We start from the raw sequence: 16,492 nt of genomic DNA on the forward strand, positions 1-16,492 counted from the left end.
GATCCATCTCTTCCAGAAGAGGTCAGTGATATATTGTACTTGCTTCCATCTCCTTGGTGAGTATAGGTCTCCTCTCTGGAATAGTCCTGGTGGCAGGACTGGCTTTGTTTTCAGATAAAGTGGATGGTTCAGAGTCTGGGGTTTTAGATCATTAGGGTCATTTGTTACAGTTGTGATTGGTCTGTCGTTCATGATCGCCTCAACTTCACACAAGGCTGTCTGCAAAGCCTCATCATCCAGTACTTGCTCTTTAAGGACTAAATAGAGGATCTTTTTCAACCTCTCCCATACCCCCCATGGTGGGCTCCAGAGGGAGGGTTGAATGACCAATCCACTCCTTCCTTCAGTAATGCATTTTGAATCTTGTTGTGAACCAGCTCTTTCAACGCTTCTCCTAGCTCTCTGTGTGTTCCAACAAACTTGGTGCCATTGTCGGTTCTGATACTTGTCACTGGGCCTCTTCGACAGAGGAACCTGTGCAGGGCATTGATGCAGGAATCAGTATCCAGGTAACTAGCAAATTCTAAGTGGACAACTCGACTCACAAGGCAAGTAAAGATCACACCATACCGCTTCACATGAACGCGGCCTCGCTTCACCTCTATGGGGCTGAAGTAATCTATGCCCACATGGGTGAAAGCCGGCAAATCAGGTGACACCCGATCTTGTGGAAGGTCGGCCATCTTCTGTTCTCCAGCTCTAGCTTGTACCCACCTGCAGAAGACACAGCTCTTAGGATCTTCCATGCTAAGGCCTTGGCACATGGCATCTAATATCGCTGGCGAAGACTGAAAAGCATGTGTCCTCTCCCAGAGTGGCCAACCTGCTCATGGATGTGGAGTAAGATCAGTCTGAAGATGTGGAAGTCTTTGGGCAGGATCATAGGATTCTTTAGTTCTATAGGCATAGCAGCTTTGCTTAACCTTCCTCCCACTCTCAGAATGCCATTGTCAACAATTGGATAAAGCTTACAGATTGAGCCGCTTCCCTTGGCACACTGTCTTCCTTTCACAATGAGTGCAATTTGTTTAAAGTGCTGTCTTTGCTCAAATCGAATGATTACCCTTTCTTCTTCATCTAGGTCATCCACAGAGAGACTTTATTTTCCAAACGTTAATTTGAAAATGTCAATTTGTTCTTTCAATTAATTTGTTAAACTCTGATCTGATTCTGGATCCGTTTTTGTGAGAACTTTCCTTTTCTGGCTTAACTGTAGAACTCTCTTCAGTTTCAGCATCCAGGAAACTGCTTTCTTCAAGCTGTTCCATGTTGAATAGTACTCAATCAGTTTGCTGGTTGGACTCTTTTCTTCCACACTTGTACTGTTTACAATTACGTCTTTTCTCACCTCTGGATCATCCAGAGGGATGGAGCCAAGCTCCTCGGGGACTTTCGGCAAGTGTGTTTCTGCTTTCTCCAGGTATTCTGGTCCATTGAGCCATCTCTTTGAGTTCAGGAAAGTTTCAACATGTAACGCTCTTAAGGCATCATAGGCTGGGTTGGGTTTGGAGATCAAATACCTCCACTGTTTTGCTTTCGATATGTCACGGATCACAGCAACCCTATTAGCCACAAAGGTATGGAATCTCTTGGTATCGTTGCGGATGTATTTTAGCACGGACTGTCTTTCTGTCCAGGAAGTTTCTGTCCAGGAAGTTGACTCCTAGAGTTAAATATGGAGCTCCAACTTTAACATCCTGTCCACTCGCACCGCCAATGTTGCTACAGCAACTTCCAGTCTGGGGATTGTCATCTGATTGAGTGGAATCACTCTTGATTTCCCCAGCATGAATGCGATGTGGACCTTTTCCATACCGTTTGTGAACCTAAGGTAACTTGCCATGCCATAACCTTGTTCACTTGCATCACCGAAGTGATGCAGCTGTTCTCAGGCATCATGCACCAGTCAATCTGGAATCTGGACAGCTGGTCCACCTCTGAGAGCCATCTCCTCCATGAAATAAAGTGTTCTTCGGGGATGACTTCGTCCCATCCACACTTTAGCTTGCAGAACTCTTGAAGAATCTGCTTTGCCTTTAAGATAAACGGGGCGAGGAAACGTAATGGAGGGTAAACAGAGCTGATGGTTGAGCGATACCTCTTCTCGTCAGGGGTCTGTTCTCGACGATGACTCGGAAGGTAAACTCATCACTTTCAATGTTCCATTGGATTCCAAGTGCTTTTTCAACAGGCAGCTTCTCTCTGTCCAGGTGCTTTTATCTGCTTGGCTTTGTGTTCCTCACGGCTGTTGCTGACCCACTTGGTCAACTTAAACCTACCCTGAACGCACACATCTTTTTTGTGAGCGCTATGGCTTGTTCTTCTGTGGCCACTAGATTTAAGGCAGTCATCAACATAGAAGTTGGACTTGACCTTTTCATTCACCTCTTTATCATACTTCTCACAGTTGTCTTCCGCTGTCTTTCACAGTGCAATTTGGAGAGGATATAACACCGAAGAGATCTCTTTCCAATCTTTTGTTAGTGTCACCATCTGGCCACCATAGGAATCGCAGGAAGTGAGCAATTCTTCTCCCCTCCTCTGAGGCAGTGCAGTACAGAGAGCCAAAACAGGACCAGAGGGGTGTCTCCCCAAAACAATAGACCAGTCTCATGACCTCATCCCTGTAGCAGTAGCTGTGTGTGTTGTGTGTGTGCGCATATGTGCGCACGCGTGTGTGTGTATATGTGTTATGAGGGTGAGAGAGAGGGTGTTTCCCTCACACAGTGTTTAAAGTCATTCTGAATCTTTTGGGGAACAGTTCACCAGTGATATCTTGGTATGTATACATTTCTACACATCTTGAATGTTTCATTTAGATTGTGTGTTTAGTATTAATATACATATATATTATTCTACACTTTATTATGACCATGTTGTTATGATATGGTCATTTAGCAAACGCTCTTAGCCAGGACGACCGACGGAACCGTCAACACAGATAGTAAGACCTTCAGTATGTCGTCAATGCAGGAATCAAACCCACAACCTTGCTGTTACAGCACCATGCCTCTAGACTGACCAGAGCAGGTGTTTTACCATCTGATGTATTAGTTTGTATGTAGCCTATGTAAGTGTGTGTGTGTATGTGGTCACAACCAAACTGTTCAGAGCTGAGTGTATTTTCACCATCAGTACTACTCTACTGGGAGTTCTTTACCCCGTTTGTACTGTTCACTTTCACAATATCTGTCTCTGGTGCTCTCTCTCTCTCTTTCCCTCCCTCAGTCTCTCTCTTTCCTCCCATTCTCTCTCTCTCTCTCTCTCTCTCTCTCTCTCTCTATGTCTCTCTCTATGTCTCTCTCTCTGTTGGGAAAGCTGTGTCCGTATGGCAGGATTCCCAAAACATCTGTGAATGATTTGGATGGGGAACACCCCAACAGTCCCCATGGAGTGTGTGTGTGTGTGTGTGTGTGTGTGTGTGTGTGTGTGTGTGTGTGTGTGTGTGTTCGATAACAGATAGCTCCTGGAAGGACAGCCGTGATTTACATATTCACATATTTATCCAATCAGCATGTTTCCTTTCCTTTCTCCCCTCCTCTCTCTCACTGTCTCTCTCCTCCTCTCTATCACTGTCTCTCCCCTCCTCCCTGTGTCTCCCCTTCTCTCTCTCTTATACCCTATCCAGTCCCCCCCCCCTCTCTCTCTCTCTCTTCTTTTCTGTTTCTCCCCTCCTCTCTCTCTTATACCCTATCCTGTCTCTCCTCTCCTCACTCACTCTTCTCGCTCTCTCTCTCTTTCCCTGTCTCCCCCACACTCTTATACCCTCCCTGTCTCTCCCCTCCTCACTCTCTCTCTCTCTCTCTCTTCCCTGTCTCCCCCACTCTCTTATACCCTCTCCATCTCTCCCCTCTTCTCTATCTCATATCCTATCATGTCTCTCCCCTCCTCCCTCTCTCTCTCTCTCTCTCTCTCTCTCTCTCTCTCTCTCCCTGTCTCTCCCCTCCTTTCTCTCTCTCTCTCTCTCTCTCTCTCTCTCTCCCCTTCTCTCTCTCTCTCTCTCTCTCTCTCTCTCTCTCTCTCTCTCTCTCTCTCTCTCTCTCCCCTCCTCTCTCTCTCTCTCTCTCTCTCTTTCTCTCTCTCTCTCTCTCCCTTCTCTCTCTCTCTCTCTCTCTCTCTCTCTCTCTCTCTCTCTCTCTCTCTCTCTCTCTCTCTCTCTCTTCTCTCTCTCTCTCTCTCTCTCTCTCTCTCTCTCTCCCTCCTCTCTCTCTCTCTCTCTCTCTCACTCTCTCTCTCTCTCTCTCTCCTCTCTCTCTCTCTCTCTCTCTCTCTCTCCTCTCTCTCTCTCTCTCTCTCTCTCTCCCCTCCTCTCTCTCTCTCTCTCCCTTGTTGTGAGTGTTTTCCTTCTTCTGTCTGTAGTCAGGTGTTTCAAAACACCTAGGGCTGGATTCACTCCCTGGAAACCCAGTGTTTCAGGGCTATTGAACCGTATTCAATCAAACTGGCAACCCAGAGTTTCAGGGTTATTGACCCTATTCAATCAAAACTGGCAACCCAGAGTTTCAGGGCTATTGAACCAATTCAATCAAACTGGCAACCCAGAGTTTCGGGGCTATTGAACCAATTCAATCAGAACTGGTTTATGGGGGTAAGACAAGGGGGGTCAAGAGAGGTCATTTGGGAGGATTTATGTGTGAGACTATGTGGTATAGTGTGCCTGTCTGTGCTCTGCCCTGCCTTGCATACCAGTGTCAACGTTAAGACCACAACTTCTACATCCTTCAGTCTTTCCTGTCGTTCATAGACTGTTACTTATACTCTATACTTTCACTTCTCTCTCGAAGCTTTAGCTCATACTTTGAAATTACCACATTTTATTTCTTTATTAAATGAGTGGGGACTAACCGCTAGACAACCTGAGGCCACTCATTTGACACAATGTTAACGCACCCTCTCTCTCTTTCTTTCTCTCTGTCCTCTCTCCCCTCTCTATCACTCTCTTTCTATCTCTCTCCCTCTCTCTCTTTCTTTCTCTCTGTCCTCTCTCCCCTCTCTCTCTTTCTCTTTCTCTGCCATCTCTCCCCCTCCTCTCTAGCTGTCCGGTGGCTGTGAGTTGACCGTGGTCCTGTTGGACTTCTCGGCGGGCGGGGCTGAGGAGCTGAGTGTTCGTTGCGGTCAGACCGTGGAGCTAGTGGAGCGGTCCAGTGAGCGATCTGGCTGGTGTCTGGTCAGGACCACAGACCACACCCCCCCACAGGAGGGCCTGGTACCCATGACTGCCCTCTGCCTTTCCCACTCCCACAGCGCTGACATGGACGGCTTGATGCCTGCCACCACCGCTGGGAAAGGTGAGACTGACGGAGTTCTGGGGTGGAATGCGTGGGAACGTATGGGGAGCTCCATTAGGAAAATCATTTTGATACTTTGTGTTTGTTGTTTTAGCTGAATTCTTAGTGGTTTTACCTTGGTGAGTTCTGCAGAGGTACTTTCTCACTCTTGGAGGCTCAGAAACACAACTCCATCTCTGGTTGTTATGGAGACCTGTGTCAGTCCAGTCTGGCGGCCTTCAAATAGGAAGTGGTATTATTGTTCTTGGGTCACTTCCTCTCTGCTGCTGTTAATTTCCTGTTTAATCTAGAGGACATTTCAACATCCCACTCAAGAACCTTCTCCACTGCCAAAATGCTGACGTGCATGACTCTGAACATTCATTAAAATTCTCCATGAACATTTACATTTGATATACGTAGCAAGTCAGGGCCCAGATTCACAAAACCTTCTTAAGAAGACATTTCTTCTTAACTGCCATTTGTTCCTTAACGATAGACTTAAGAAGAAAGTTAAGCAAACTTGCTGTTCCTCAAAAAGGTCATTGGAAATGTTCTTGCGCAATTTCTTATGTTTCTCCTGAAGTAAAAAGTTAAGAAGAAATTTGATTCTTGAAAATAAAGTTATTGTAAATGTTGTTCATTCCAAGACAGCTAAACCCTTTGTCTTCAACTCAGGGCAGTGAGAGAAAAAGCTCATGAAAGCAAAGGAACATGTTTAATTCACTCACAAACCTCATCTGAAAGTTTCAGTATTGATTATTTTAAACCCAAGAACATGTTTTAGAACAGTAATCTCAGTAAGAAATATGCTAACATGACTGCTACTGCTAGACATATAGCTAGCTAAGATGGTTGCCTAGCAACAAACATCTTATTAAGAAGATTTGTAAGAAGATATTTAAGAAGTTCGTAAGAAAATCATTAAGATATTGTTGAGGAATTGCAAATCTTATGAAGTTTTTTTTTTTCTTAAGAAGCTTCTTAAGTTTTTGCGTAAGGAGTGTTTTGTGACTCCAGACAAAGAGAGAGGGAAGGCAGGCAACAAGAGAATTGAAGAAAAGAGCAGAAACAGAAAGGAACTTTAGATGATGGTAATTCAGTCTGACGGACTGACAAACAGTCTTCAATCTTTAATATTTTACCTCTGCATTATAAATACAGTTTAGTGTAGTCCCTGAAACTCACTTATGGGACTGTGTGTGTGTGTGTGTGTGTGTGTGTGTGTGTGTGTGTGTGTGTGTGTGTGTGTGTGTGTGTGTGTGTGTGTGTGTGTGTGTGTGTGTGTGTGTGTGTGTGTGTGTGTGTGTGTGTGTGTGTGTGTGTGTGTGTGTGTGTGTGTGTGTGTGTGTGTGAAGAAACTTACCAGCTGGGTAACTATCGTACCAGTTTTAATCTCCAGTTTGTTGTGGCAGGTCAGAATAAAGAATTCCTGCCTGACCTGAGAACACACACACACAAGGGTAAAGGTAAAGCCACAGGTGGCGTTCAGAGGTTTATACATTGACCTGACTGTCAAACATTGACGCTAAAGTTAAAACCCAACACACACATCCTGTGTGTGTGTGTGTGTGTGTACGTGTGTGTACGTGTGTACGGCATGGGAAACAATACTAGTAGAAGCACAGCAGGTGAAAACTGCAGTGTCCTACTTTAGAGTGTAACACACATGAACTACATGATCACACGGACACACATTCACACACAATGTCTCTCAATCATTTCACTTAATTCGCTAGTTATCTAACTTAATCCCGCCTCTTTCCTTAGAACTGTTCAGCTCTAACTCCGCCTTTTTAAACAGTTTAGATCTCAGAGTTGAGTTGAGTTTCAGTCTGGAGTTAGGAGAGGAACCTCTATCCCTCCTCTCTGTCTGTCTCTCTGTCTGGGTAATGTGGTAGGGGGGAGGCATGCGCAGGGGGAGAGGCTGTTGCTCTTGCTCCAGGGTTTGGGGTTGGATCCTGGGAGAGATTGATGAGACAGGTGAGTGACTGTGTGTGTGTGTGTGTGTGTGTGTGTGTGTGTGTGTGTGTGTGTGTGTGTGTGTGTGTGTGTGTGTGTGTGTGTGTGTGTGTGTGTGTGTGTGTGTGTGTGTGTGTGTGTGTGTGTGGTAGTATAGCTGTAGTTGTTGTAGTTGTTAGATAGAGTGGGAGATAGAAAGACAGAGAGAGGTAGAGAGAGGTAGAGAGAGAGAGAGAAAGACAGACAGAGAGGAAGGGAGAGAGGTAGAGAGAGAGAGGTAGAGATAGAAAGACAGACAGAGAGGGAGCGAGAGAGGTAGAGAGAGAGAGAGAGAGAGAGAGAGAGGTAGAGATAGAAAGACAGACAGAGAGGGAGGGAGAGAGGTAGAGAGAGAGAGGTAGAGATAGAAAGACAGACAGAGAGGGAGGGAGAGAGGTAGAGAGAGAGGTAGAGATAGAAAGACAGACAGAGAGAGAGAGAGGTAGAGATAGAAAGACAGACAGAGAGGGAGCGAGAGCGGTAGAGAGAGAGGTAGAGATAGAAAGACAGACAGAGAGGGAGGGAGAGAGGTAGAGAGAGAGGTAGAGAGAGAGAGAGAGAGAGAGAGAGAGGTAGAGAGAGAGGTAGAGATAGAAAGACAGACAGAGAGGGAGGGAGAGAGGTAGAGAGAGAGGTAGAGAGAGGTAGAGATAGAAAGACAGACAGAGAGGGAGAGAGAGAGAGAGAGGTAGAGATAGAAAGACAGACAGAGAGCGAGGGAGAGAGGTAGAGAGAGAGGTAGAGAGAGAGAGGGATTGTAAGAGCAACATGGACACATAAGCTGATGTTTTGCCAGGCTAGGAGAATGTATTAATAATTATGATCTTCTAACATATCCCATTTACAACACACATACACACACATATTTGGTGGCCATACCTGAAATTCCTTCACTCCATCTCTCTGCCTCTGTCTGTGTCCATGTCTGTTTGGCTACTAGACTAGTTATTCAGGTTATACTAGTTAGTCCGGTTTTGCTCACTCATTTCTGCTGAAATTGCTCCAGATACGTTCACCCACCCACCCGGAAACACACACACACTTATCCTTGGGCTTTGTGTGTTTGTTGTTTCTGTGTGTGCGGTTGGGTCAGTCATACAGAAACCAAGAGTTCCTGTGGTCTGGGGTTTGTTGTCTCAGAGGAAGTTTACCTGAGAAAGGGAACTGCCATCCCCCCAAAGCCTGCACTTTCCTCCCTCTCTCCTTTCCTCCTCCCTCCTTCTCTCTCACTCTCTCTCCCACCTTTTCTCCCTCTTGCAGTTTTTGACAACCCAGCATGCTGTACTTCCCTCACTACCTCTCTCTCTCTCCCTCCACCCTCCCTTCTTCCCACCATTTCTCTTCCCTCCTACAGTCCTATCGAACAACAACACACTTACAATACTTTGAGAGATATTCCTTTCAAAACCTATATCTTTAGGAGGGGGTTGGGGGTACACTACATTCCAAAATCGTGGGCATTAATATGGAGTTGGTCCCCAGTTTGCTGCTATACCAGCCTCCACTCTTCTGGGAAGGCTTTCCACTAGATGTTAGAACATTGCTGTGGGGACTTGCTTCCATTCAGCCACAAGCGCATTAGTGAGGTCGGGCACTGATGTTGGGTGATTAGGCCTGGCTTGCAGTCGGCGTTCCAATTCATCCCAAAGGTGTTCGATGGGGTTGAGGTCAGGGCTCTGTACAGGCCAGTCAAATTCTTCCACATGGATCTCGACAAACCATTTCTGTATGGACATCGCTTTGTGCACGGGGGCATTGTTAAGCTGAAACAGGAAAGCGCCGTCCCCAAACTGTTGTCACAAAGTTGGAAGCAAAGAGTCATCTAGAATGTCATTATATGCTGTAGCGTTATTTCCCTTCACTGGAACTAAGGCGCCTAACCCAAACCATTCCTCCTCCACCAAACTTTACAGTTGGCAATATGCATTCGGGCTGCATTCGTTCTCCTGGCATCCGCCAAACCCAGATTCATCTTTCAGACTGCCAGATGGTGAAGCGTGATTCATCACTCTAGAGAACACGTTTCCACTGCTCCAGAGTCCAATGGCGTCGAGCTTTACACCATTCCAGACGACGCTTTGCGCAGGCCATGTAAACCCCTTTCATAAAGCCACCGACGAACAGTTCTTGAGCTGACGTTGCTTCCAGAGGCAGTTTGGAACTCGGTAGTGAGTGTTGCGACCGAGGACAGACGATTTATACGCGCTACGCGCTTCACCACTTGGCAGTCCCGTTCTGTGAGTTTGTGTGGCCTAGCACTTCGCTGCTGAGCCATTGTTGCTACTAGACATTTCCACTTCACAATAACTTGTTGGATAGGTGGCATCCTATGACTGTGCCACGTTGACAGTCATTGAGCTCTTCATTAAGGCCATTCTACTGCCGATGTTTGTCTATGTAGATTGCATGGCTGTGTGTTCAATTTTATACACCCGTCAGCAACTGGTGTGGCTGAAATAGCCAAATCCACTCATTTAAACTAAAGTTTGTATATACATTTTTTCAGAAAGTATTCAGACCCCTTCACTTTTTCCACATTTTGTTACGTTACAGCCTTATTCTAAAATGAATTAAATAGTTTTTCCACCTAATCAATCTACACACAATACCCCATAATGACAAAGCAAAAACAGGTTTGTAGAATTTTTTTAATGTATAATATATATTTTTTTGAAATATCAAATTTCCATAAGTATTAAGACCCAGGACTGTTCTACTCAGTACTTTGTTGAAGCACCTTTGGCAGCGATTACAGCCTTGAGTCTTCTTGGGTATAACGCATTCTTCTCTGCAGATCCTCTCAAGCTCTGTCAGGTTGGATGGGGAGCGTCCACAGCAATGTTCAGGTCTCTACAGAGATGTTCGATTGGGTTCAAGTTCAGGCTCTGGCTGGGCCACTCAATAACATTCAGAGACTTGGTCCCGAAGCCACTCCTGCGTTGTCTTGGCTGTGTACTTAGGGTCATTGTCCTGTTGGAAGGTGAACCTTCGCCCCAGTCTGAGGTCCTGAGCACTTTGGAGCAGGTTTTTATCAAGGACCTCTCTAATACTTTGCTCCGTTCATCTTTCCCGATCCTGACTAGTCTCCTAGTCCCTGATGCTGAAAAACATCCCCACAGCATGACGCTGCCACCACATGCCAAGTGATGAGTGGTGCCTGGTTTCCTCCAGATGTGACACTTGGCATTCAGGCCAAATCTTGGTTTCATCACACCAGAGAATCTGTTTCTCAAGGTCTGAGGGTCCTTTAGGTGCCTTTTGGTAAACTCCAAGTGGGTTGTCAGGTGCATTTTACTGAGGAGTGTTTTCCATCTGGCCACTCTACCATAAAGGCCTGATTGGTGGAGTGCTGCAGAGATGGTTGTCCTTCTGGAAGGTTCTCCCATCTCCACAGAGGAACTCTGGAGCTCTGTCAGAGAGACCATCGGGTTCTTGGTCACCTCCGTGACCGAGGCCCTTCTCCCCTGATCGCTCAGTTTGGCCGGGCGGCCAGCTCTAGGAAGCGTCTTGGCTGTTCTAAACTTCTACCATTTAATAATGAAATTTAGATTTAAACCCATCTGTCAAGCTGGCCTGAGTTCTGTCGCTAAGATAATTCTGAAACCATAGACAGGCTGTATATCCCAGGCCTATTCTTGATAACTTCAGCAAAACAGAATGATCAACAGTGTCAAACACCTTTGACGGGTCAATAAAGAAGGACGCACAGATCTTTTTAGCATCCAATGACAAGATCATTAACAACTAGCGTGGCTGCTGTGGTAGTACTATCCCCAGGCCTAAACCCCGATTGGTTTATATTAAGAATACAATTATCAGATTAAAAGGAATAAAGTTGTGCATTAACCAAGGATTCAAGAATCTTAGCTAAACAATGTAGTCTTGAAATGGGGCCCTAGTTGTCCAGATCCTTTGTATCCTCACCCTTATGGAGTGAGAGAAGAGGTGTAAGGGAGTGTGTAACCGGTGGCAGGGAAGTCAGACGCAAGAGGGCAAAACTGGGTAATCAACGGAGCAGTTTTATTCATAAAAGCACCGGAAACCAGGACAACAAACAAATGGGTACAAAACCCGTTGCGCACCAGAGAAAACGTGCACATGTACTTACAATAAGCAATCCCACACAAAGACATGGGGGGAATAGAGGGTTAAATATACAACAAGTAATTGAGGGAATTGAAACCAGGTGTGAGCAAAAACAAGACTGTCACGTTCTGACCTTAGTTCCTTTGTTTTGTCTTTGTTTTAGTATGGTCATGGCTTGGGTTGGGGTGGGCAGTCTATGTTCCTTTTTCTATAATTTGGGATTCTGTGTTTGGCCTGGTATGGTTCTCAATCAGAGGCAGCTGTTTATCGGTGTCCCTGATTGAGAACCATACTTAGGTAGCCTGGTTTCACTTTTGAGTTGTGGGTGATTGTTTCCTGTGTCTGTGTGTTCCACACGGAACTGTTTTGGTTTGTTATTTCACTTTGTTATTTTTGTATTTTGTCTTGTTCAGTTTGTTCTATTAAATATGGACATTTACCACGCTGCGCCTGGTCCTCCTCTTCTCCTTCATACGACGACCGTTACAAAGACAAAACACATGGAAAATGAAAAATGAAACGTGGATCGATGATGGCTAGAAGACCGGCGACGTGGAGCGCCGCCCGAACAAGAAGAGGACCCGACTTCGGCTGATGTCGTGACAAGAGGAGACACAACCCTTCAGTGATTTAACAGCTTTCCAAAATGTAGCTGGGTTCCCTGTACATTCAGATAGTGTATCAACATAATAATCTGATTTAGCTTTTTAACTAGTTTTACACACAGATTTCTCAATCGCCTGAAAGACTGCCAGTCTGGGCCCCGAGTCTGTGAATCTAGCTTTGGCTCAGGCAGCACCTCTGTTGTGTATGACTTCAGATAGCTCTGGACTGAACCAAGGGCAAGACCTATTTTTAATTCTCCGTTTTTTAAAGGGGGCATGTTGATCTACAATACAGTTGAAACATTTGAGAAGTGGTTCAGAGCCAACTCTGGGTCAGGTGTAGATGCAACATGTTCATTGAAATGTTTAAAATCCCTCTTGTTGATAAAACGAGGTTTGTATCGAGGCATCCGTATATCCTTGACACATACAATGGGACAGTGGTCACTAATATCCAAAGCAAACACTCCACTCCCAGCATATTTCTCTGGAGTATTTGTAAATTTGAGGTCAATCAAAGATGAATTTTTTAAGTTTGGACGTGTAGGCTTTGTAATCAGCTGGGTCAAATTTAGATTAGTACAAAAATCTTGTAAATAGTCAGCCTCCTGCGTTCCCCATGCAAGATTAAAATTTTCAGAAATTAACACCTCTGGGGTTGTAAAAATGGCAAATAAATCAGTGAGTTAATTTAGTACACATTTCTTGGCAGAGGGTGGACGATAGATTCTATAACTGTTATATTTTAGTTTGAACCCAACTGAAGACTTAAAGCCAACAATTCAAATTGTTTAGGATGGGAGGTAGCCTTTAACAGAGACACAGAAATAATATTCTTTGTGTAAATAGCAACATCACCCCCTTTGTCTTTCCTATCAGCGCTAAACACATTGTAACCATCCATAGCAACCTCAGAGTCCAGGTTTTTATCAGTTAAAACCTCTTAGGGATCCCTTAAAGCGCCAATCCCGTTAGTGGGATAGATTTGACAACATCCGGTGTAATTGCAGAGCGCCAAATTCAAACTACAGAAATATAAATATTCAACATTCACGAAAATATAAGTGTAATACATCAAAATAAAGCTTAACTTCTTGTTAATCCAGCTGCTGTGTCTAAAAGGCTTTATGGCGAAAGCACACCATTTGATTATCTGAGAACAGCGCCCCGCATACAAAAACATGAAAATCATTTTTCAACCAGGCAGGTGCGACACAAGTCAGAAATAATTATATAATAAATGCCTTACCTTTGACGATCTTCATCTTTTTGCAATCCCAAATGTCTCAGTGACACAATGAATGGTCGTTTTGTTCGATAAATTCCTTCTTTATATCCCCAAAATGTCAATTTATTTGGCGGGTTTGATTCAGAAATACACCGGTTCCAACTGGCCCAACATGACTACAAAGTATCTAATAAGTTACCTGTAAACTTGGTCCAAACATTTCAAACAACGTTTTTAATCCAACCTCAGGTATCCTAAAATGTAAATAATCGATCAAATTTAAGACGGGATAATCTGTTTCCAATACCGAAGAAAAACAACACAGAGCGCGCTCTTGTTTACGCTCACCAAAATACTAGAGACCTTCTGAGTGACACATGGAATGAATTAGCACTACTTCTTCATTTCTCAAAATAAAAATATCAAACAATTTCTAAAGACTGTTGACATCTGGTGGAAGCCACAGGAACTGCAATCTGGGCCCTAATAAATCAGGTTTCCCATAGAAAAGCATTGGAAAACACAATGACTTCAAAAAAAATGTCCCTGGATGGATTGTGCTCGGGGTTTTGCCTGTCAAATCAGTTCTGTTATACTCACAGACATTATTTTAACAGTTTTAGAAACTTTAGAGTGTTTTGTATCCAATACTACCATGCATATGCATATCCTGGGCCTGTGTAACAGGCAGTTTACTTTGGGCACGCTTTTCATCCGGACGTGAAAATACTGCCCCCTATCCCGAAGAAGTTTTAACCAGGTTTCAGATCAAAAATTAAATATCAGGGTCTGCCTGAGAGGCCCAGATCATGACATTATCAATTTTAGGTAATAAACTATGAATGTTAAGATGTAAAAATGTCAAACATTTTCTGCATTTAAAATCACAGAGTTTCAATAATAGTCAGATTACTTTGAGATTTCAGAACAACAGGAGACTCAAAGATTGAATTATACCTATTAGGAAAATAAAACTAAGTAGGAATAGCAATGACATTTCTCTGGTGAGCACCATTAGGCATGTCACCACTTTCAGATACATGTGGAAGTCTCACAGTGGCCAGAAGAGATGGTGAAAACTGACTTACATGTAATGCTAATATTGTCTTCACACCAATTTAGTTCACCAAGAACCTTTCCAATGTTTGATGACAACAGCCAGAAGGGCATGACTTCTGATAAGTCCAATACCCTAGAGCCCACCGTAACCACAGTGAAGCAGAACCCGCCTTAGACCCTGGCGATGCCATCACAACGTTGGCCGATACGGAAGGAGCCTCCCACACTCCATGAGAAGATGGTCCCGGGACAACTGGCTCCGGCGCAGTGAAGCTATTCGATGTCGGCAGCCCATTCAGGAATCCCGTCACCGCAGAGGGCTCAGAAAGTGGAGGACGCCGCTTTCGACTTCCGCGATGAACGGCGACATGTCTCCCTTATTTTGGGACCTTCAATGCTGCAGAAATGTTTTGGTACCCTTCCCCAGATCTGTGCCTCGACACAATCCCGTCTCGGAGCTCTATAGACATTTCCTTGCTCTGACATGCACTGTCAACTGTGGGACCTTATATAGATAGGTGTGTGCCATTCCAAATGCTGTCCAATCAATTTAATTTCCCACTTTTGGACTACAATCAGGTTGTAGAAACATGATCAATGGAAACAGGATAAACCAGAGCTCAATTTCAAATCTCATAGCAAAGGGTCTGAATACTTACTGTTTTTATATTTATATACTATTTCTGTTTATTTTTATTTGTAATACATTTGCTAAAATTTCAAAACCCTGTTTTTGCTTTGTCATTATGGGGTATTGTGTGTAGATTGATGAGGGAAAAAATTATGGAATCCTTTGTAGAATAAGGCTGTAAAGTAAGAAAATGTGGAAAAAGTGAAGGGGTCTGAACACTTTCCGAATACACTGTATAGTGTAGGTCTTCTCAAGAATGCACTGTATAGTGTAGGTCTTCTCAAGAATGCACTGTATAGTGTAGGTCTTCTCAAGAATGCACTGTATAGTGTAGGTCTTCTCAAGAATACACTGTATAGTGTAGGTCTTCTCAAGAACACACTTTATAGTGTAGGTCTTCTCAAGAATACACTGTATAGTGTAGGTCTTCTCAAGAATGCACTGTATAGTGTAGGTCTTCTCAAGAATGCACTGTATAGTGTAGGTCTTCTCAAGAATGCACTGTATAGTGTAGGTCTTCTCAAGAATGCACTGTATAGTGTAGGTCTTCTCAAGAATACACTGTATAGTGTAGGTCTTCTCAAGAACACACTTTATAGTGTAGGTCTTCTCAAGAATACACTGTATAGTGTAGGTCTTCTCAAGAACACACTTTATAGTGTAGGTCTTCTCAAGAATGCACTGTATAGTGTAGGTCTTCTCAAGACTGCACTGTATAGTGTAGGTCTTCTCAATAATACACTGTATAGTGTAGGTCTTCTCAAGAATACACTGTAAAGTGTAGGTCTTCTCAAGAATACACTGTATAGTGTAGGTCTTCTCAAGAATACACTGTATAGTGTAGGTCTTCTCAAGAATACACTGTATAGTGTAGGTCTTCTCAAGAATACACTGTATAGTGTAGGTCTTCTCAAGAATACACTGTATAGTGTAGGTCTTCTCAAGAATACACTGTATAATGTAGGTCTTCTCAAGAATAAACTGTATATGTAGGTCTTCTCAAGAATACACTGTATAGTGTAGGTATTCTCAAGAACACACTGTATAGTGTAGGTCTTCTCAAGAATACACTGTATAGTGTAGGTCTTCTCAAGAATACACTGTATAGTCTAGGTCTTCTCAAGAATTGGAGGCCTGTCATCTTACTGGACAACAATATTCTTTGGAAATGTGAACAAGATTCTGAATCTTCCTCTCTCCCTTCCCCTCACCTACCTCCTACCTTACCTCTCTCTACCTTCTCTGCCTCCCTCTTCCATCCCTCTCTCACCTCCTCTCTCCATCCCTCTCTCCCACCATCCCTACCTTCCTATCTCTCCCGCCGTCCGTCACTCCCTCCCTCTCTTTCTCCAGAGCCCAGCCCTGTAGGTTCAGAGGTCAGATCAGACTCTGTAGCGTCTCTCCAGTCCCAGACATCCCTGGGCTCCGGTCCTGGTGGTGTGTCCGTCAGTTCCCCCGGCGGAGTGTCTATTGGTTCTCCTGGTGTGAACGTGGGCTCCCCGGGGCCCAAGCGGAGTGGTTCTGGTACCGGGAACACGTTGAAGCGCTGGCTGACAAGCCCAGTGAGGAGACTGAGCCAGGGCAAAGCCGACAGCCAGGGGAAAAAACCTCCACT

The 16,492-nt window shown here is 44.4% G+C and overlaps 1 protein-coding gene across 1 annotated transcript in view; it reads left to right on the forward strand.

The window, feature by feature from the left end:
* LOC110527243 (kalirin) overlaps positions 1-16,492 on the forward strand; it is a 59,624-nt gene that overhangs the window by 36,178 nt on the left and 6,954 nt on the right. Inside the window, 2 exon segments of the mRNA XM_090207650.1 lie at positions 5,036-5,288; positions 16,231-16,492. The exon segment at positions 16,231-16,492 is cut by the window's right edge and continues 64 nt beyond it. Of these exon segments, the coding sequence (XP_090063776.1) occupies positions 5,036-5,288; positions 16,231-16,492 (515 nt within the window).

Source organism: Oncorhynchus mykiss, chromosome 18 (assembly GCF_057628025.1).
Source record: "Oncorhynchus mykiss isolate SJ-2025 chromosome 18, ASM5762802v1, whole genome shotgun sequence".
In the NCBI taxonomy this organism is placed as follows: Eukaryota; Metazoa; Chordata; class Actinopteri; order Salmoniformes; family Salmonidae; genus Oncorhynchus; species Oncorhynchus mykiss.